Here is a 23,172-nt window from a genome sequence, read left to right on the forward strand (position 1 = left end):
TTAGATAAGTCTCTGCCTGCTTCAAATTTCCTCATCTATAAAATAAGAATAACATCACCACCTACCTTCTAAAATTGTTGTGAGGACAAAATGAAGTTATGTACTTTATAAACCTTAAGGCACTATATACAAGCTAGCTTATCCACTGGAAAATGGAATTTTCCTATATTTCCATCAGCTCTTTATACATCTTGGAAATGAGAGACATTTACGGGAGATCTTCTACCCAAAATTACTTCCCTAACCACTTCTTCCACTATTTTCACTGAGATTCTTGAACATTTACCCTTCCAGGTAGATAAATTTCACTATCATTTTTTCCAGCTCAAAAAGAAAAAAACAATCCTTTGGTTGTTTGACTACTATGGTACAGAAAAAGGCATAGTAATATGCAGCATTATCATTTTTATTACATTGTGTATATATTCTCAGCCCACCCACAAGCAATTAATATTACTCCAAATATTCCAATTAGGTTTATCTTTAGATCTATAAAGAATAATGCTTTTGTGGTTGTATTCATGTCACAGGTAGACAGTCAAATATTTTACACATTTTGTGATTATTATGAATGGAATTTCTTGAACTCTCCCAATTGGATTTTTTTTGAGGCAAATATGCAGAAATGCTGATGATTTATGTCAATTGCAACTTCAATGAAGTTATTGTTTCAGTTAATTTTAGTTGAATCTCTAAGGGTTGTCCAAGAAAAGCATCACATCTGCTGCAAAATGCAAAAATTTTATTTTTCTTTGCCTATACTCATTCTCTCAATTTTTTTTTCTGGCTAGTATTTTTGAAACTATCAATAATAATTGCCTAGACATTATTGTAATTAATATTAGTAACAACTAGAACTGATATAATGTCTACTATGTGCCAGGAACTGTATTAAGTCCTTTACAAATATTTCCACATTTGATCCTGTTAACCCTAATTTTTTTTTAATAGTTTTTTATTTACAAAACATACGTATGGGTAATTTTTCAACATTGACCCTTGCAAAACCTTCTCTTCCAACTTTTCCCTTCCTTCCCCCCACACCCTCCCCTAGATGGCAGATAGTCCAATACATGTTAAATATGTTAAAGTATATATTAAAAATAATATATGTATACATAGTTATCTTGCTGCACAAGAAAAATCAGATTTAGAAAGAAGGTAAAAATAACCTGAGAAGGAAAACAAAAATGCAAGCAAACAATAACAGAGTGTAAATGCTATGTTGTGGTCCACACTCATTTCCCATAGTCCTTTGCTGAGTGTAGCTGGTTCTCTTCATTACTGAACAATTGGAGATTTGGATCATCCCATTGTTGAAGAGAGCCACAACCATCAGAATTGATCTGGAAGATACTATTCTTAACCCCACTTCACAACTGCAGAAATTTGCCCAGGGTCACACAACTAGCAACTATCTGACACCAGATTTAATTTCAGGTCTTATTACTACCTTCAAGCCCAGTACTGTTCTCTTCCTCCAACCTAAATAGATCCATTCTGAAATGGGACAAATGAATCATTTTTAACCATTCAATTCATTTTAGAGCACTAAAAATAAAAAGGAAAAATAATTTGAAATATTCCATGTAGAAGAAAAATAAAATGATTAGGTTATTAAGAAGCAATTTTAAAATAAAACCCAAAATTTCTCATTAAAAATCTATACCTTGTGAATTCTTCGAACTAATACAGATGCAAAAAAACGCAATGTTATTCTTAGCTCATCAACAAAAGACTCATCGTCAGTTACATCCCTGTGAATAGACAAAAAAATACTTTTAGAAGCTCGTCTCACAATTCACCATAAATCATTCAAATTAAATCACTATTAAGCACCTATTATAAAACTGTACTGTTTTACACTCTACTGATGTCAATATATTTTTGTCTATATTTTGTGTCTATCTTTACAATGATTACATTCTACTGAGTGAGGGAATTGAAGAGAAAAAAGGGAAATTTATGTATACAGATTTATAAATGCAAGATAATTTAAGGTGAGCATTTAAGGTAGGAACAGGGAGACTAGCACCTAGAAATATTTTTAAGATACAGGACACACAAAAAAAGTTGGAGATAACTGCAGTTCAAAAAATGTTAAGTCCATTTGTAAAAACATAAAGTATATAAAAGGGAACAATATGAAATAAAACTGACAACATAGGCAGGAGGAAGACTGCAAAAAAAAAAAAAATTAAATACCAGAATAAGGAGTTTATATTTTGCCCTAGGCAAGATGAAGCTCTTGAAGATTTCTGAGAAAAATAATGTCATGTGAGATCTGTGCTTCAGGAAGACTGCCTTAGCAGTAGTAGATAATAGATTGGTTCAAAGGACTTAGGAAAGGGAGACTTATCAGAAGACTATTATCTTGATCCAGGCAAAAGGATAAGGGCCAGAATTAGCACAAGTGGAGAAAGAAATGATGTATAGAGGCAAAAATGATAAAAGACTTGGCAAGTCATTATATATCAGAAGCATGTGAAAAATAGGGAATAAAGGTGTGAGATTGTAAACTTGAATAACTAAACAGTTGTTCTGTCCTTTGTATTCCCAGATCACTGTGGCTAGATCACAGTGAATATGGGTAGGAATTAAGTGACAGAAGGCTGGAAAAGTAGGAAGGGCTCAAGCTTGGAAGAGTTTGGAAGCAAGTAGGCAGTGTAGTAGGCTTCTCATGAGGAAGGCTCATCTTCCTGAGTTCAAATCCAGCCTCAGACACAATTGCTGTGTGACCCTGGGCAAGTCACTTAACCCCTTTGACTCAGTTTCCTTACCTGTAAAATGAGCAGGTGAAGGAAATCACAAAGACAATAACTTTGACAAGAAGATCCCAAATGGGGTCACAAAGAGTTGGACAAGACTAAAAAAAGCCTGAGAACAACATTGAAGTTTATTAAGTAAAATGGTGACATGGTCACATCAATGCTTTAAGAAAATCACTTGGCAGCTGAGTGAAAATTAGACTGAAGTACAGAGACCTGTGGTAAAGAAACCCACCAGGTAGTAATCTGAGTAAAAGTGGTAAGGGTCTGAAGCAAGATGGTGGTAATATAAATGGAGAGAAGGGAACATATTCAAGAGATGCTGAGAGGGAACATAATTTCGCTATGGACTAAATATGTAGGGTGACAATGATAAGTGGAGGATGATACAAAGCCTGCAAATCAAAATGACTGAGGACAATGGCAGTCTTGACAGTAGTAATAAAGTTCAGGAGAAGAAAGGGTTTGAGGCAAAGATAATGAGTTCTATTTTGAACATGCTGAGTTTGAGATGTCTGCAGGATATATAGTTCAAGATTTCTAGAAAGTAGTTAGTGACAAAGAACTGGAGCACAGAAGAATGACTACTGTTTATTGATTAATATATAAGATCTAGGAATAACCTGCATAAAAATAATTTTAAATCTGGAGAGTTTATGAGATCACCAAGTGAGGTAATACAAAAAAAGAAAAAAAGAGAACTTTGGGAGAAACCATGGTTAAGGCTATGATGTGAAGATATAGAAAGGAAGACAATAAACGAGTGACCAGACAAATGGGAGCAGAACCAGAAGAGTGTAATGTCACAAAAACCTACAAAGGAAAAACTATTCAGAGATAAAAGTAATGGATTATAGTCAAAGACTTCAGAGAAGTCAAAGAGAACAATAACTTTGTAGTTACCAAAATCAATTTCAGATGATTGATGAAGTGGAAGCCAGATTGAAGAGTTTAAAATCTCTTTGAAAAGAGAATTTGGGGCACCTGTTTTCTCAAGAAATTTATCTGAAAATGGGTGAAAGTATATAGGGTGATAACAGGGATAGTTGGATCAAGTAAGATTTATATTAAAGTTAAAATTTATTTTATTATTTAATTTATATTAAAGATGTGTTCATAAAATATCAAAGATATGTTTATAGACTATCAGGAAGGGATCATTAGACAGGGAAAGACTGAAGATTAAAGATAATGAAAAGGATAGTGATGACAATCTTTTGAAGAAGATGGAAGAAGAGAGGATCAAGGATGCACTTAGAGAGATGGCTGGCCTTGGAAAGAATGGCCATATTTTCACCATAAAGTGGAATGGAGTAGACAATGTGATTGATGACATCACAGGACTGGTAAAACATGTTGAAGAAAACCAAGAGAGTATAGTGTCCAAAAACAAATAAAGGAGAAAAAACATAGGAAGTAAAAGTGATTGACAGTGTAAAAAGCTCCAAAGAGGATACAAACCAGGAAAAGGCCATTACATGTGGCAATAAAAAAGTCTCTTGATAACTTTGGAAAAAGGATTTTCAATTTAATAATAAGGTTAGAAACCAGGCTGCAGAGTAAAATTAAGTAAAATTAAATTAAGTGAATTAAGTGAAAGGAGGAGAAAGGGAAAGTAATGAGATTAGATAGCTTTAGTTAAAAAGGATAGTAGAAGTAAAGGACAGTAGTTAGCATGGAAAGCAGAATTAAATGAAAGGTGTCTAAAAAAAAAATAGCTTTTTATTTTTTAAAATACATGCGAAACTACTTTTCAACATCTAACCTTGCAAAACCTTGTATTCCTAATTTTTCTCCCTCCCCCCTCACCTCTCTCCTCTCCCTTTCCCTGGACAGCAGGTATGTTAAAACATGTGTGATTCATTAAAACATATCTCCACATATATCATACTGTACAAGAAAAATCAGATTAGAATGAGGAAAAAATGAGAAGAAAAAAACCAAGCAAACATCAATCACAAAGATGAAAATACTATGCTATATTTCACATTCAATTTTCACAGTTCTCTCTCTGATGCAAATGGCTCTTTCCATCAAAAGTCTATTGGAATTGTCCAGAATCACCTCATTGTTGCAAAGAGCCAGATTCATCACAGTTGAACATCTTGTTGTTGCTGTGTAAAATGTTCTCTTGGTTATATTCACTTCACTTATCATCAATTCATGTAAATTTTTCCAAGCTTTTCTGAAATTAGGCTGCTCATCATTTCATATAGAACAATAATATTCTATTACATTAATATATCATAACTTATGCAGCCATTCCCCAACTGGTGAGCATCCACTCAGTTTCCAGTTCCTTGCTGCTACAAACATTTTTGCACATGTGAGTTCTTTTCCTTTTTTATGATGTCCATGTAATATAGACCCAGTAGAGATACTTCTAGATGAAAGAGTATGCATAGTTTTATAGCCCTTTGGACATAGTTCCAAATGGCTCTCCAGAATAGCTAGCTCAGTTCACACCACCACCACCAATGAGTTTTCCCACATCCTTTCATTTCATTCATCTTTATCTTTTCTTGTCAACTAGAGAGACGTGAAGGGGTACCTCAAAGTTGTCTTTATTTGCATTTCTCTAATCAAGTGACTTAGATCATTTCTTCATGACTATATGTGGTTTGAATTTCTTCATCTGAAAATTGTTCACCTCCTTTGACCATTTATTAATTAAGGAATGGCTTGTATTCTTTTTTTAAAAGCTTTTTATTTTAAAAACATATGTGCAATTTTTCAATACTGACCTTTGCATAGCCTTGTATTTCAGATTTTCCTCCTCTTCCCCCCCATTCCCCTCCCCTAGATGGTAAGCAATCCAATATATATTATACATGTTAAAATATGTTAAATACAATATATGTAAACATATTTATACAATTCTCTTGTTGCACAAGAAAAATCAGATCAAAAAGGAAAGAAAATGAGTAAGAAAACAAAATACAAATAAACAACATCAAAAAGAGAATGTTATGTTGTGATCCACACTCAGTTCCCATGGTTCTCTCTCTGAGTGTAGATAGCTCTCTTCATTAGAAGATCATTGAAACTGGCCTGAATCACCTCAATGTTGAAAAGAGTCACGTCCATCAGAATTAATAATCATATAATCTTCTTGTTGCCATGTATAATGATCTCCTGGTTCTGCTCATTTCACTTAGCATCAGTTCATGTAGATCTCTCCAAGCTTCTCTAAAATCATCCTCCTGATCGTTTCTTATAAAACAACCATATTCCATAACATTCATATACCATAACTTATTCAGCATTCTCCAACTGAAGGGCATCCACTTAGTTTCCAGTTTCTTGCCACTATGAAAAGGGCTGCTATAAACATTTTTGCACATGTGGATCCCTTTCCCTCTTTTGGGATACCAGCCCAATAGAAACACTGCTGAGTCAAGGGGTATGCACAGTTTGATAACTTTTTGAGCATAGTTCCAAATTGTTCTCCAAAATGGTTGGATCCATTCACAGTTCCACCAACAATATATTAGTGTCCCAATTTTCTCACATTCCCTCCAATATTTGTCATTATCTTTTCCTGTCATCTTAACCAATCTGAGGTGTGTAGCAGTGTCTCAACGTTGTCTTAATTTGCATTTCTCTGATCAATAGTGATTTAGAGCTTCTTTTCATATGATTAGAAATTATTTTAATTTCTGTTGGAATCCTTACTAACTGCTAATTAATTAGAGTTGATCTAATCTTACAAGAAGATGTTTTGGGCAGAACCTGAAACAAGGTACTAAATAGAACTAATTAATACAAGGCTTGTGTTCACACCTTTACTCATTGGAGTTCAATGAGTTCACACCTCCCTTGAAGCTCTTTGGGCCAGAGAGCACTATGGGAGAAAACCCACAATCCCTCTCTTGAAGGAGCATAAATAGAGCTTCAATGGCCCAGTCAAAGAAGTTCTTCAGAGTGAAGAAGCTACAAGTTGAGATTTCAGCAGAATTACGCCAGAAGCTACAAGTCAAGATTTCAGCAGAATTATGCCAGAAGCCCTCTCTTCAAGGCAAGACAGATTCAACTTGGTACTGGCTCTGGAGGCTGAAGAAAGCAGAGGCAGAAGCAAAGGACAAAGTAGCAAGAGCTCTTGGAACCAAGCAGAGAGATAGGCCTCTAAGTTAACCGGGCTATATTGAAGATAATAAAAGATCTGAACTTTTATCACCTGGCTGCATTTTGAGAACAAGATCACCACAAATTTCTTCATCTGAAAATTGTCTTTCATATCATTTGACCATTTATCAATTGAAGAATGGCTTTAGTTCTTCTGTATATGTTTTAGAAATGAAGCCTTTATCAGAAACCTTGCATGTAAATTATTTTTTTCCCAGTTTCCTGCTTCTCTTCTAATCTTGGTTGCATTTGTTTTGTTTATACAACCCTTTTTAATTTAATATAACCAAAATTGTCTATTTTGCATTTCATAATGTTCTCCAGTTCTGCTTTGGTCATAAATTTCTTCCTTCTCCATAGGTTTGAGGGGTAGACTATCCCTTTGTTCTTCTAATTTGCTTATAATATCACCTTTTATTTCTAAATCACAAACTCATTTCAACCTTATTATAGTATAAGGATGTTAGGTTTCTGCCACACTATTTTCCAGTGTCCCCAATGATTTTTGTCAAAAAGTGAGTTGTTTACCAGAAGGTGGATGGAGTCTTTGGGTTTCTCAAACACTAGAATCAAGTATTTGTCTTGTGAATCTAACCTATTTCACCTATTCACTATTCTATTTTTTAGTCAGTATCAAATGATTTTGATGACCATTGCTTTATAATATGGTTTTAGGTCTGGTACAGCTGGGCCCACCTTCCCTTGCATTTTTTTGTCATAAATTGAAGGATTTCTTTTTTTTAAAGGATAGAAGAGATGTGGACATTTTTATAGACAGCAGAGAAGGAACCAGTAGATAGGAAGAGACTGAAATTTAGCAAAAGAGTAGGAAGGGTAACAGCAACTTGTTGTGGTACACAAAAGAAGATGGAATCAAAGAAAGACCAGTTGGCCTTAGCAAGGATAAGGAGATCATCTATGAGTAATATGGAAAGAAAATGAGAGAAAAAAGAGAGGTCTTGGCTATCACAAAACAAGTGCATTCCATTGTAAGAAAATCAGATATCAAAAAAATGTTCAGTTTGTAAGCGTGGTAAATTTTGGCAGAATTTTCCTACTCTGGAAGGAAAAAATAGCTACTTTTTATTTCCTAAAGTCTGAAGATGAGAGGGGCAGGAAGGAAGAGTTTGGGGGAAAATGAAAAACTCGACAGTGAAATCCTTGAATATAAAGGTCATGCTGACAGTAAAGTTTCTGAAAGTAACATTGTTAGATATCTTCATAAACACTGAAAATCCTTCAAAAAAGGGCTTCATCATGAAAACCTACCTTGAAAGTACACATTTTGAAATCTAATAACAATATTTTGATCAACCAGTTAAAGGTGTTTAGGATCATATTACTACCAATTTCATATTAAGCATAAAATTTAGATAGGCTAATTTGTACTATATCCATTTTGTTAGTGCTGTATATCTCTCTCCAGGTACTTTATGTTTTAAAGTTTAATATTTTCAAATCCACTGCCTTCTGTATGCGTTGTAAACTCCTAAATTCCTAATTCATTATCAAAGTAAATGTCATTGACACTCAAGATTTTAGGAAAAAATTCTAATTTTCCATGAATTCTTTAGTTACTGTAATGATTCAGTTAGAAAATGTTAATTAAGATTTCTCAAAAAAAAATCACATAATTTAAAAAATAAAGTTCACTTATCTATTAAAAAAATAAAATTGCTATATTTAGAACTTAGGAAAAACATTGTATATCAAGAGATCAGTTCTCTTGACAAAAATGTCTCATACTTTTCCCATTATATTTTTGTCCTGGAGAATTAATTTAAAAAAGCAAACAAAAACCAATCCCTGACCTTAAGGAGATTATATTCTAGGAAGAGTTGAAGGAAAAATGTCATTTACATATAGATATATGAATACAAAATAATTCTGAGGAGGAAAAGAGCACTATTTATGAATAAAGTCCTTAATTCTGATTCTTAGCCATTCTACAATATGAATGGGTTTTCTAAATAAGAACACATACCTATACCAAGGATAAACGAAGTTTTCCAACACTAATTCAAGCATCTGAGGGAAAAAAAAGAATAATGGATTATTTCATTTTCAGAAAAACATTATTAAATTTAGTAATATGAAACAAATTTTAACATTAACAAATTGCCATTATCTAAAACTAAGATATCTGAAATGCATATATCTTTGCAAGCTTCCCATAGTTAAAAAGAATTCTTGGATAAAATGATCTAACTAGCACCAGAGCAACACTCTAAATAGCACCAGGAAACTGTCAAAGCAATTGCTCCCAGTCAAACTTCAAAGTCTGAGGAATAAGGATAAATCAAGTGGCATTAATGATTTGAAGAGAGCCTTTCATTCATTATTTCATTTGAGCCTTACCTAACAACTCTCAAAGGCAGGCAATACAAATAATAAATAATACCATTATCCCCATTTTATAAATACAGAAACAAAAGATATTAGATAACTTGTTCATAATCAGAAAGATGACAATAAGTCCTAGAGATGCTATTTGAACTCTGGTCTTCCTAATACCAAATGAGGTAAAAAAAAAAAAAAAAAAAAATCAAAACTCATCTTTTTTCAATTTCAGAGGTAGAATGTAAGAATACATGCACATACCCTTCTGACCTTGTAGAGAGATGGGATAGAAGGTTATGACTCTAAAAAAGGAGGATCTGAAAATGACAGTCATAGTAAATCTATATACTTATAAGGAACCTAAAAATCATAATTAGTAGACATGCTATGACCCTGGTAACAAAATCTTCAATACTGGTAATAAGTATGAATGTAAATAGTTTTTAATATAAGATGTCAACATGAGATATATTACTATGGGAAATGGAATGTTTCTAAATTAGGAGGATCCTTTATAAGTACAATGTACAAAGGATATTTCTCTATAAAGTAAATGCTAGGAGATTAAAAAAAAAAAAAAAAAAAAGCCTGTCACAAACCTCTTTTAGATCAAGAAAAATGTGAAAATACAATCTAAGATTTTAAAACTAGAGGGTATTTAGGAAATTAAAAGAAAAATACCAAGAGATGAAATGGTACTTTGTTCCACTTCCCCCAGCTAAGAAACAGAAAAAAAAAAAAAAAAAAATTGGAAGAAAGAAATAATGAGGCAGGGTTCAGAGTGCTTACTTTTCCCCCTATTAGCATAGTAATGATATATCTACTGCACAAGAAGAGGTGAAAGTCACCAATTCCTGTTTGTACTCCATTGAAAAGATAGATATCTAGGCTAGAGTCACTGCTGAGGAAGTTATGTAATATATTACTATCTACTCCCTCTAGCCAAGTTTCTCATTCCCAACTTATTTTGTGTAGAATGCAAAATAGATATTTTCTCTAAGAACAAACAGGCAATGACACCAATTATTAATACTTCGAACCAAGCTTAATAGAATTTCCTTTGAAAAGATTTCTAAACAAAATTAAATTGATCCACAAGCATTCCTTTGTCACTCAACCTAAAGTAAAAACTATCTTGATTTTAATTTGTACTATCAGTTTGTAAAAATAAGTTAATTGGACTAAATTTTATTTGATGCATTAGAGGACACACTTGATTAAGATTTCGACTGAAACAATACTACAGGATGATCAATTCCTCTAGACGTGGCTCTCTTCAACAATGAGATGAACCAAATCAGTTCCATTTTCAATTTGTTCAATAATGAAGAGAACCAGCTACCCAGCGAAAGAACTATGGGAAATGAGTGTGAACCACAACATAGCATTTTCACTCTCTCTGTTTTTGTCCGCTTGCATTTTTGATTTGCTTCTCAGGTTATTTTTACCTTATTTCTAAGTCCGATTTTTCTTGTGCAGCAAAATAACTGTATAGATACGTATACATATATTGTATTTAACATATAATTTAACATATATTGGTCTACCTATCATCTAGAGGAGGGGGTGCGGGGAAGGAGGAGAAAAGTTGCAACAGAAGATTCTGCAAGGGTCAATGGTGAAAAAAACTACCCATGCACATATTTTGTAAATAAAGCTATTTTTTTAAAAAAAGTGATAAGAAAAAAAAAAAAAAGATTACAGTTGAACCATTTGTTGAAGAAAATCTTTTTGGGTACTTTACCACACATTCTATATCTAAATGTGCATATCTGGAGATCATCTATTACCTCTGAGAGAGATGCATCAACTTTGGAAGATACTTTAAGGTCTAACCAGGGCTGGTAGTTTTCAAGCAGCAAGGTAGGTCTAAAAAAAAAAAAAAAAAAACACACACACATACATACACACACACACACACACACACACACACACACACACAAAACAAAGCAATTAAACTGCTTAAAATCCAGAATATAATGGAAATCAGAATACAGGTGGAACATATTACCTGTGTCTTTCACATTTCACTTTACCACATACAGCACAGCTGTGACCTTGGGGAAACAATTCTTGTAGTTCTAAATGCTTAAAGAAAAAAAAATTATTAAGGAATGAATCACATTTCTTTCCCAATAATATTTTAAAAAACATTTCATGCAAATCAACTTTTAAAAAAACAGATTTCTCACAAGCTTTCAATTATTATGAAATAATCAAACAAAAGAAATAATAAGAAAATGTTATCCTTTGTATTAAATATTTAAACAATTCCTTCAAAGCTTTCTTTAAAAAGTTTGAAATATACAATTTCTGCAAGCTCAAAATGCCAAGTCTTTTAGATCTAATAACATCTAATTATGAAGAAAAATAAAGTATTTTTCTATAATATAACCAATATTGCACTTGAGCTTGCATTTTTAGGTGTAAAACTGAACTTTCTACTTTCCTTAACACTTGCAATAAAGGATTAACTCTATATATGAATCTTGGAATAGTTTCTCTCAATTTTTTGAAGAATATAGTTACTTTTGACATCTCCAAAAATTGTTAAATCATTAGAATGTGTAATGGGCTGAGGCTTGAGTTGATGCACTGAGGTCCCAAGCACATGAGGCTAAATAGTAATTGGACCATACTCTATTAATATATAAGCTTGGAGAAAGAATGGCCCCCACCCACTCTTTGTGCAAGTCCTGATGTGTTGTATAGGAAATGACGATTCTGGTGGGTGGAGGCAGGGGAGGGAAAAAGGAAGGGGAGGAGATGGCTCAGTGGATGGAGCACCAGCCTTGAAGTCAAGAGGACCTGAGTTCAAATCCAGCCTCAGACACTTAACAATTCCTGGTTCTATGACCATGGGCAAGTCACTTAACCCCAACTGCCTCAGCAAAAAGCAAAAAAAAAAAAAAAAAAAAAAAAAAAGAAGAGAAACAAACAGCTAGCAGAGAGAGAGGTCTGACCTCTCCTCCCCTTCCTTTTTCCCTCCCCTTCCTTTTTCCCTCCCCTGCCTCTACCCACCAGAATCGTCATTTCCTATACAACACATCAGGACTTGCACAAAGAGTGGGTGGGGGCCAATCTTTCTCCAAGCTTATATATTAATAGAGTATGGTCCAATTACTATTTAGCCTCATGTGCTTGGGACCTCAGTGCATCAACTCAAGCCTCAGCCCATTACAAGAATGGAAGGGAAAAAATGATAAATAAAATTGCTGAGAGGGAAAGGAGGGTTTTGCAGCAAACTAACCCCAAATATACTTTCTCACATACAGAGAATCTTTCTTTACACACCAAAAGACAGGGAGAATAGCAGAGAAAACTAAAAACTAAAAGCATTCCCAATTAAAATACAAATAAATTTGAATTTTTTATCAAAATAGCATCTATAGGGGCAGCTAGGTGGCGCAGTGGATAGAGCACCAGCCCTGAAGTCAGGAGGACCTGAGTTCAAATTTGACCTCAGACACTTAACACTTCCTAATTGTGTGACTTTGGGCAATTGTCACAGCAAGAAAACAAACAAAAAATAGCATTGAGATATTTGAAAAACATAAGTAAATAGATGTAGTCCAATCATTATTTCATATTTATAAAGCCTTGATTCAAACACATCTCAACTATGTGGTCCTTAAAGAAGTTACCTAACTTAAGTGTCTCCTCTAACTTTATAAGTTCCTAAGGGTATAGCAGCTGCAGACTGGAAAAGATGGGAGGGAATAAGCATTTATATAGCATCTATCATGTGCCAGGAACCGTGTTGAACACTTTTTGCAAAAATTTCATTCGATCTTCATCTCAATCCTTTCAATTATAGTACTGTTATCATCATTTTCCTTGCCAGGGTAGACTTGGTCGTCACCCTGCAAAAAAGAAGGGGGTGCAGAGGGAAAGGAGGAGAATGGGGAAAAGAAGATATGCTTCTAAAGAAGATACACCTGTTGATATTCTGGACTATTTTCGACTCTTGAAGATATGGTCTCATAAGATTGTGGGCCTGGAAGGTTGGAAATCATGCTTGGTATTTACAGTTTAGAGGATTAATTATGCTTTATGATATTAAAAATATTTTAAGGCAATAACATCCTTAACAAATATGAAGAAATTTTACCTTGGGTTTGTATTTTATTGTGAAGAAAATATTTGGCAAAAGAGTATCGGGTCCCAATGAGCAGTAGAAAGTGACGACTCCAGCCACAAATGACCAAAAGATCATTAAAATATGAAGATACCTTGTTAAAAAAAAAAAAAATGAAGACAAGTATAAACAAAATATGCAAAAACTATTAATTCCATTTTTCTTAAATAGCATTATTACTTTCTTGAGCAAATTCACTAAATGCAACATGAACATTTCAAAATGTTATAGATCAGAACAGTGAGATGGTACAGTGAACAGAGTATGAGCCCTGCAGTTGGGAGAATCTGAGTTCAAATGACCTCAGACTTTTAGCAACTGTGTGATCCTGATCCTGATCAAGACACTAAAACCAGCTTGTCTCCAATGAATAAATTTATTTAGATTTAAATTTAAAAATAATAAATAATTTAAATAAATTTAATAAATTTAAAAGAAATGTCGTATATCTATTTCAAAAGGAAAAAATTAAATATCAAATAAGTTTTTCAAAAAACAGCTATTTATAACGACTCTATGAGATCTTTGGAAGAAAATCTGACTAAAATAGATTTAGTCTTCTTTTTACTCATTTTCCACAACACACATTCACAGTGCCTTATGTAAGGTAAAATAGTGGTATTAGAGGTCAAAGTAAAATAAGTTCAGTTCCCTCATTTTTCCAAATAAGTAAATTGAGGGCCACAGATGATGAATGAGGGCCACATAAAGATAAAGAGAGGATGAAGATCAGATTTAAACTCAAGACCTCTGACACAAGATCCAACTCCATTTAAACTACTTAAAGGAATGTTTGTTAAACTGAATTCACAACTATTCATCATCAAAAAATCAAAGCATTAGCTGTAATTATCTCTTAGTAATGGCTAAGATAAGACTATTAACTGCTTTACCATTTCAAGTACTTTTATATCTATATAAAAAGTTTTCTTTCAAATCCCAGATTTTAAAAAATTTAAAGTAAAAAAACTTTAAGACAAAAACATTTTCTTTAGAACTTTTCAGGCAACTACTTCATTTTTTAAGGTTAGAATGTAAATCTTGGCATACCTATTAATATTTCTTTTTTAATCAACAGTACAATAACAGTAATGGGATTGTTCAAATATTCTGTTAATGACTTCATTTTGGAAACTAGTGGATAATCACTGCAAATTAATAGTTTTACAGTATATAAACAGTACTCAAAAGAATTATCAACCATTATCAAAGAAATTCCAACTCCCCAATTATTATTAGAGAAATTCTCTTATTGGAGAAATATCAAAATATCTCTGCAACTTTACTTCATCCTTAGCAATTTAGTTAAGACAAAACAGAAAAGCTGTCAATGCTCTGCACTTTTTTTTTTTTTTGGGGGGGGGGGGAGACAATTAGGGTTAAGTGACTTGCCCAGAGTCATACAACTAGGAAGTATTAAGTATCTGAGATCACATTTGAACTCAGGTCCTCCTAACTTCAGGACTGGTGCTCTATCCACTGAGTCACCTAGCTGTCCCTATGCTCGGCACTTTTAGTGGAGCTTCACACTGATTCAATCATTCTGTTACAAATAAGAGAAAAAAGTGACAAAATGTCCATATCAAAGCCAGATTCTATTAACAGGGATATGTCAGAAGACAGTTAATGATAGGAAGAAAAACCTCATGTACACCAAAATAGGGAGGAAAGAAGGAAGGGAGGGAGGGAGGAAGAAAAAAAAAAGGGAAAGGGAAAAAAATCTATATTTAATTCTACAACAAATAAGTCTGTGAGCTACCTATTTAACATACCAGGTTTCTATTTTTTCATCTGTGAAGTGAAGGGGTTAAACTAGACAAACCTTGAAGCTTCAGATCAGTAGTTCTTGATCTTTACTTTTATGTTACAGATCCCTTTGATCCTCTGGTGAAATCTATGGGCCACTTCTTACAATAATGTTTTTAAATGCACAAAATAAAAATCATAGGATTACAAAGGAAATCAATTATATTGAAATAGAGGTATCAAAAAATTCATTTAAAAACAATTTCTCAGACCCCAGATTAAGAATCCTTACTCCATATATATGGCACCAACACAAAAAAATGACCAAATATTAGGGTATAAAAACTGTGCTCACAATCAAATGCAGAAAGGCTGAAATAGCAAATGCATCCTTTTCAAATCATGATATAATATGTGTAATCCACACATGGATTACACATGGAAGGGCCATGGAAAAAATAGAGCAAAAATTAATTAGAAACAAAATAATCTAATTCTAAAGAATGGGTGGGTCAAAACAACAAATCATAGAATCAATAATTTCATCCAAGACAATGACAACAATGAGACAAAATAACAAAATTTATGAGATGCAGCCAAAGTATTTCATAGCGGAAATTTTATATCACTAGATGGTTACATGAAAAAAAGAGAAAGAAAAGGTCAATGAATTGGGCATACAACTAAAAAAATTATAAAGAGAACAAATTAAAAACTCCCAAATAAACACCAAATTTGAAATTCTGAAAATTAAAGGAGAAATAAATAAAATTGAAAGAAAACTATGGAACAAAATTAAGGATTTTTTTTTTTGGAAAAAAATCAACAAAATAGATAAATCTTTGGTTAATTTCATTAGAAAAAGTTAAGAAAATCATATTATCAGTAACAAAAACGAAAAGGGTGAACTTACTATCAATGAAGAGAAAATTAAAGCAATAATTAGGAGCTATTTTGCCCAATCATATGCTAATAATCTGATAATCAAAGTGAAAAGGATGAATACTTAGAAAAATATAAATGGCCCAGATTAAAAGATGAAGAAATAAAGAATTCCATATTAGACAAAGGAATTGAACAAGACATTAATGAATTCCCTAAGAAAAAATCCCTAGGGCTAGATGGATTTACAAGCGAATTCTACCAAACATTTAAAGAACAATTATTTCGAATACCATATAAACTATTTAGAAAAATGGGGGAAGTGATCCTACTAAATTACTTATGACACAGATATGGTGCTGATACCTAAAAGCCAGGAAAGGCCAAAACAGAAAAAAAATTACAGACTAATTAATAATGGTATTAATAGAAAAATCTTAAATAACATTTTAGCAAAGAGATTACAGCAATTTATCAGCAGGATTATACATTATGACCAAGTTGGATTTAAACCAGGTATCAGAGCTGGTTCAGTATTAGCTAAACTATCAGCATAATTGACCATATCAATAACCAAACTAACAGAAATCATATGATTATCTCTATAGATGCAGAAAAAGAATTTGACAAAATATAACACCCATTTCATATTAAAACACTAGAGAGCAAAGGAATAAATGTAGTTTTCTTTAAAATAAGTAACATCTATCTAAAACCATCAGCAAGCAACATAAATAATGGAGATAAACAAGAATCATTCCGAATAAGATCAGGAGTGAAACAAGGTTGCCCACCATCACCCTTACTATTCAAGGAATTACAGTAGGTAATGAGAAAACAACACTGTTGCTCTTTGCAGACGATATGATGGTATATTTAGAGAATCTTAGAGAATAAACTAAAAACCACTGGAAACAACAATTTTAGCAAAGTTGCAGGATAAAAAATAAACCCACACAAATCATAGGCATTTCTATATGATATCAACAAAGTCCAGCAGCAAGAGAAATAAAGAGAAATCCCATTTAAATTACGTGTAGATAATATAAAATATTTGGAGTCTATCTGCCATAGCAAAGTCAGGAACTATATGCACACAATTACAAAACACTTTCCACACAAATAAAATCAGATCTAATCAAATGGAAAAATATCAAGTGCTCATGGGTAGACAAAGCTAAAATAATGACAATTCTATCTAAATTAGTGTACTTACTCAGTGCCATACCAAACTGCCAATAAATTTTATAGAGCTAGAAAAAATAATAATTAAGTTCATCTGGAAGTACAAAAGGTCAAGAATTTCAAGGGAATTAATGGAAAAAAAAAAAAAAAGTAAATGAAGGTGGCCTAGTTGGACCAGATCTAAAACTGTATTATAAAGCAGTAGTCATCAATACTATTTGGCACTGGCTAAGAACCAAGAATAGCTAATGCATTGTTGATGGAATTGTGAACTAATCCAACTATTTTGGAGAGCAATTTGGAACAATGCTCAAAAGACTATCAAACTGTGCATACCCTTTGATCCAGCAGTGTTTTTACTGGCTTATCCCAAAGAAATCTTAAAGGAGGGAAAGGGACCTGTATATGTAAAAATGTTTGTGGTGGTTCAGTGGCAAGAAATTGGAAACTGAGTGAATACCTCAGTTGGGGAATGGCTGAATAAGTTATGGTATATGAATGTTATGGAATATTATTGTTATATAAGAAGTGATCAGGAGGATGATTTCAGAGAGGCCTGGAGAGACTTACAGGAACTGATGCTGAGTGAAAAGAACAGAATCAGGACATCATTGTACATGGCAAAAGCAAGATTATATGATAATCATTTCTAATGGACATGATACTTTCTCAATAATGAGATGATTCAGGATAGTTCCAATGATCTTATGATGATGACAGCCATCTACACACAGAGAGAAGACTGTGGGGTCTGAGTATGGATCATAACATGGAATTTTATTTCTTTTACTGTTTGCTTACATTTTGTTTTCTTTCTCATTTTTCTTCCTTTTTGATCAGATTTTTCTTATGCATCAGGATAATTGTATAAATATGTATGTCTATATTTGATTTACATATATTTTTACTGTTTTTAACATATACTGGATTACTTGTCCATTTAGGGAAGGGGATGGGGGTGAGAGGAATTGGAACACAAGGTTTTTATAAGAGTCAATGTTGAAAAATTCTTCTTGCATAGGTTTTGAAAATAAAAAGCTTCAATACAAAAAAGAAATAAGAGTTGTTGATTAGTGGAATAGGTTAGGTTCACAAGACACAATAGTGAATGAATATAATAAGCTAGAGTTTGATAAACCCAGAGTCCAGCTTCTGAGATAAGAATTCATTATTTGACAAAAATTGCTGGCTACACTGGAAAACAGTATGGTAGAAACTAGGCACTGATCAACATCTAACCCCCCATACCACAATAAGGCTGAAATGGATTCATAATTTAGACATAAAAGGTGATAATATAAACAAATTAGGAGAAGAAGAGATAGTCTACCTCTCAGATCTGTTGAGAAGGGAAGAATTTATGGCCAAAAAGAACTAGAACATTATGAAATGCAAAATGGATAATTTTGATTAAAGTTTTTCCACAACCAAAACCAATGCAAACAAGATTAGAAAGGAAGCAGAAAACTAGGGGGGAAAATTTACATTAAGATTTCCGATAAAAGTCTCATTTCTAAAATGTATACAGAACTGACTCCCCAACTGATAAATGGTCAAAGGATATGAACAATTTTCAAATAAAGAAATTCAAGCCATTTCTAATGAAAAAATTCTCTAAATCACTATTGATTAGAGAAATGCAAATAAAGAAATCTCTGAAGTACCCCTTCACACCTCTCAGATTGGCTAAAATGGTAGGAAAAGATAATGATAACTGTTGGAAAGGATGTGGGAAAACTGGGATACTAATACACTGTTGGATTTGTGAACTGAGTCAAGCATTCCAGAGAGCAATTTGGAACTATATCCAAAGGGCGGTAAAACAGTACATGCCCTTTGATCAAGCAGCGTCTCTACAGGGTCTATATCCCAAGGAGAGTATAAAAAAAGGGAAAAGAAGCCACATGTACAAAAATGTTTGTAGCAGCCCTTTTTGTAATGGCAAAGAACTGGAAACTGAGTGGATGCTCACCAGTTGGGAAATGGCTGAATAAGTTATAGTATATTAATGTAATGGAATATTATTGTTCTATATGAAATGATGAGCAGACTAATTTCAGAAAAGCCTGAAAAGACTTATATGAACTGATGCTAAGTGATGTGAGTAGAACTAAGAGAACATTTTACACAACAAGAAGATGATCAATTGTGATAAATCTGATTATTTTCAACAAAGAGGTGATTCAAAGCAATTCCAATAGACTTTTGACGGAAAAGCCATCTGCATACAGAGAGAAAAATATGAGGATTGAATGTGGCTCAAAGCACAGTATTTTCACTTTTTTGATGTTGTTGCATTTACTTGTGGTTTTTTTTCTTTCTCATTCTTTTCCCTTTTGATCTGATTTTTCTTGTGCAGCATGACGAATATATAAACATGTTTAGAAGAAATGCACATGTTTAACCTATATCGGACTGCTTGCTGTTTTGGAGGGGGGAAGGGGGGAGTAGAGAGAGAAAAACTTGGAACACAAGGTTTTACAAAGATGAATGTTGAAAACTACTTTTGCCTGTATGTGGAAAAATAAGATACTACTAAAAAACAACAATAAAAAGTTAGACAAGATGTGAGTTTGAATCCCGCCCTTCTACCAAAAAAGAACTCCTGTTCCAATTTTATAATTCTAATATTCCTTTTATAGTGATGGTTTTGAAACCATTCTGCTTTTTGTGGGGAGGGTAATTTATCAAGCTAGAAATATCAGTTTGTTTTTACTCCATTTCCAATCAAAATTATTTCTCTAACCAAAATAATACAAGAATGTCCCATTTCCTTTCTTTTCCTTCCTTAAAGAACAAATGTAAAACCACAGTTAAAATTCCAGCCTTTATTTTATAGGAAATTTATTATTACTACTAAGTGAATTATCCTATTTCAAGGTACAATCTGGATGTACTCAAAAATTAGTTTTGTAAAAGCAAATCAGTTACAAATGTAATTTTGGCTATCAGTTTTGTATTAAAATCTATCATCTCTTTAATATGAGTGTCATATATACTTTTCTCTATTAATTTTTTTAAGATTGTAAATTTCTATATGCTCCAAATCATTATTAATCAGAGAAATGCAAATTAAGACAACTCTGAGATACCACTACACACCTGTCAGATTGGCTAAAATGACAGGGAAAAATAATGGGGAATGTTGGAGGGGATGTGGGAAAACAGGGACACTGATACATTGTTGGTGGAATTGTGAACACATCCAGCCATTCTGGAGAGCAGTTTGGAACTATGCTCAAAAAGTTATCAAGCTGTGCATACCCTTTGATCCAGCAGTGTTTCTACTGGGCTTATACCCCAAAGAGATACTAAAGAAAGGAAAGGGACCTGTATGTGCCAAAATGTTTGTGGCAGCCCTGTTTGTAGTGGCTAGAAGCTGGAAAATGAAAGGATGTCCATCAATTGGAGAATGGTTGAGTAAATTGTAGTATATGAACGTTATGGAATATTATTGTTCTGTAAGGAACGACCAGCAGGATGAATACAGAGAGGACTGGCAAGACTTACATGAACTGATGCTGAGTGAAATGAGCAGAACCAGGAGATCATTATATACCTCAACAACAATACTGTTTGAGGATGTATTCTGATGGAAGTGGACCTCTTTGATAAAGAGAGCCTTAATTGATCAAAGATGGACAGAAGCAGCTACACCCAGAGAAAGAACACTGGAAATGAATATAAACTGCTTGCATTTATGTTTTTCCTCCCGGGTTATTTATACCTTCTGAATTCAATTCTCCCTGTACAACAAGAAAACTGTTTGGTTCTGCACACATATATTGTATCTAGGATATACTGCAACCCATTCAACATGTAAAGGACTCTTGCCATTTGGGGGAAGGGGTGGAGGGAGAGAGGGGAAAAATCGGAACAGAAATGAATGCAAGGGATAATGCTGTAAAAAATTACCCTGGCATGCGTTCTGTCAATAAAAAATTATTAAAATAAAAAAAAAAAAAAAAGATTGTAAATTTCTAAAAAGGTAGGAACACTCTAAAAAATTCAGAGGATTATCAGTCATCAACTACAATATTCTGATTCTTCTCTAACTAAAAATAACAAAACACTGACTTCTCCTTTTACTCACAAGAAAAAATCCAACCTCTTTAGCTTCATAGATCCTACAAGATTTGCCTATAACCTACTTTTTCAGCTTTATCTCTTATTTCTCTCTTAAATGAAATCCAACACGACAGTTCCTATGGGAATATTATTGTGTTAGATTTTTCTATTTGTTTGCCCTAGCTTTTCTATACCCCTAGGAAGCGCCTCTTTCTAAATTCTACCTCTCAGAAATCCTGACTTCAAGAGTCAGTTCAGAAGCTGTCTTTGATTGGAGGGGAAGACAGGGAAGAGCAAGTAGGAAATGTAGCTATCCTGTCATTCCAGCTTCTAGTGCCTTGCTCACTAATATTATATACTCTTATTTGTTGAGGACTTATGTGTCATGCAATGTGCTAAGTGCTAGGGACACAAAGAGAAAAAGCTAGATATTCACTGCTCAAGGAATTTACTCTCAAACCAGGGTTCAGCTGATGGGAGAATGGACAAGGGAGAAAAGAGAGAAGGAAACAAGCACATTTTTAAAGCATCTACTATGTGTCAAGCACTATGTTAAATGCTTCATAAATATCTCATTGATCTTCACAACTCAATGAGATAGGTACTATTTTGATAATTTTACCATTTGAGAAAACTGATAAACAATATGTCAGTGACTTACCTTCTTAGGCAAGGCAAAGATAAAAAAGAAAGGTTTGGAAGACAGAATTTGGGTCTGAAAATAAAGTAGAACTGCATGGGGGGAGGAAGGGAGGGGAGAGGGGGAGGTTACAAACACACCAAAATTATTTATAGGAATATTTTTACAGAAAGAAGAATTCACAAGTATGGAACACTGTATATAACATTAGATTTTTTGTTTTGATGTGATGATTTTTATTGGAATTTATTTCTCCATCTTTTTTTTTCTTAGGAAAACTGCTTTAAGAAATGGCAAAATGGAAGGAAAAAAGAAGAGGAGAATACAAGGAAATTTAGTCAATGTAAAAAACAAAAGACATCAATAAAAATCTATTTAAAAACAAAACACAAAAAGGATTTAAATTCCTTGAGGTCAGCAACTAATTTTCCATCTTTTTTGTATCCCTAACACTTAACACAGTGCCTAAAACAGCAAATAATTTAATGAATGTTTGTTATTTAACAGACTGGTCACAGGAATCCTCTACTCAAGCCAAACTGTTTTCAATTATTGTTCTCCCAATCTTCCTGCTTCTAGATAATGACTATGTCCCCACCTCCTCCTAATTTATTCAATAATAGTTACTAAATACCTCCTATTTTGCCAAGCACAGTTTAGCTAGCAGTAGAGTTGGGTCAATGAGTGCTCCCTGAACTTTCAACCTGGCTGATTGGAAAACCCAGTCTCAAAACAACACCCTACCCAAAAAAAGTATTTAATCAAAGAAATTACATTAGCAAAGTTTCAGATTTGTACTTTAGATTAATCTTGCAGCAGTATGAAGTATGGATTGGAGATGGAAATGAAAAAAGATCAGTTGGAAGGTTACTCATATCAGCCTAGGCAAGATGTTATAACGACGTACAAAAGTACAGCAGAAATGAAAAGGAAGAGAGATGTTAGAGAGATAACCCTGGAGACAGAATACAAATAACTTAGCAGGGACAAATAGATGGAGCACCAGTCCTGAAGATTAAATCTGACTTCAGACTATGAAGTCTGTGTATCCCTGGGCAAGTCACTTTACCCCAACTTAGGTAAGAAGGAAGGAAGGGAGGGAGGGAGGGAGGGAGGGAGGAAAGGAGAAAGGAAGGAAGGAAGAGAAGAAGGAAGAAAGGGAGGAAAAGAGGGGGGGAGGGAAGGGAAGAACAAGCAAGAGAATGGGGAAGGAAGGGAGAAAGAAGGGGGCAAGAGAGGGACTTAGCAATACTTATATATAAAAGTTAAAAAGGGAGAAA

The 23,172-nt window shown here is 33.5% G+C and overlaps 1 protein-coding gene across 5 annotated transcripts in view; it reads right to left on the reverse strand.

Moving 5' to 3' along the window:
• SNX14 (sorting nexin 14) overlaps nucleotides 1–23,172 on the reverse strand; it is a 112,674-nt gene that overhangs the window by 82,326 nt on the left and 7,176 nt on the right. For 4 of the 5 annotated variants that reach the window (XM_051997346.1, XM_051997344.1, XM_051997345.1 and 1 more), the window contains exons 2-6: nucleotides 13,345–13,465; nucleotides 11,245–11,321; nucleotides 11,024–11,102; nucleotides 8,878–8,921; nucleotides 1,670–1,757 (exon numbers count right to left, since the gene is read on the reverse strand). In XM_051997346.1, coding sequence (XP_051853306.1) covers nucleotides 1,670–1,757; nucleotides 8,878–8,921; nucleotides 11,024–11,102; nucleotides 11,245–11,321; nucleotides 13,345–13,465 — 409 coding nt within the window. Of the gene's footprint in view, nucleotides 1–1,669; nucleotides 1,758–8,877; nucleotides 8,922–11,023; nucleotides 11,103–11,244; nucleotides 11,322–13,344; nucleotides 13,466–23,172 lie in introns of those variants that run through there. The other variant, XM_051997347.1, reaches the window with a different exon arrangement.

The sequence above is a fragment of the Antechinus flavipes genome, chromosome 4 (genome assembly GCF_016432865.1).
Source record: "Antechinus flavipes isolate AdamAnt ecotype Samford, QLD, Australia chromosome 4, AdamAnt_v2, whole genome shotgun sequence".
NCBI lineage: Eukaryota > Metazoa > Chordata > Mammalia > Dasyuromorphia > Dasyuridae > Antechinus > Antechinus flavipes.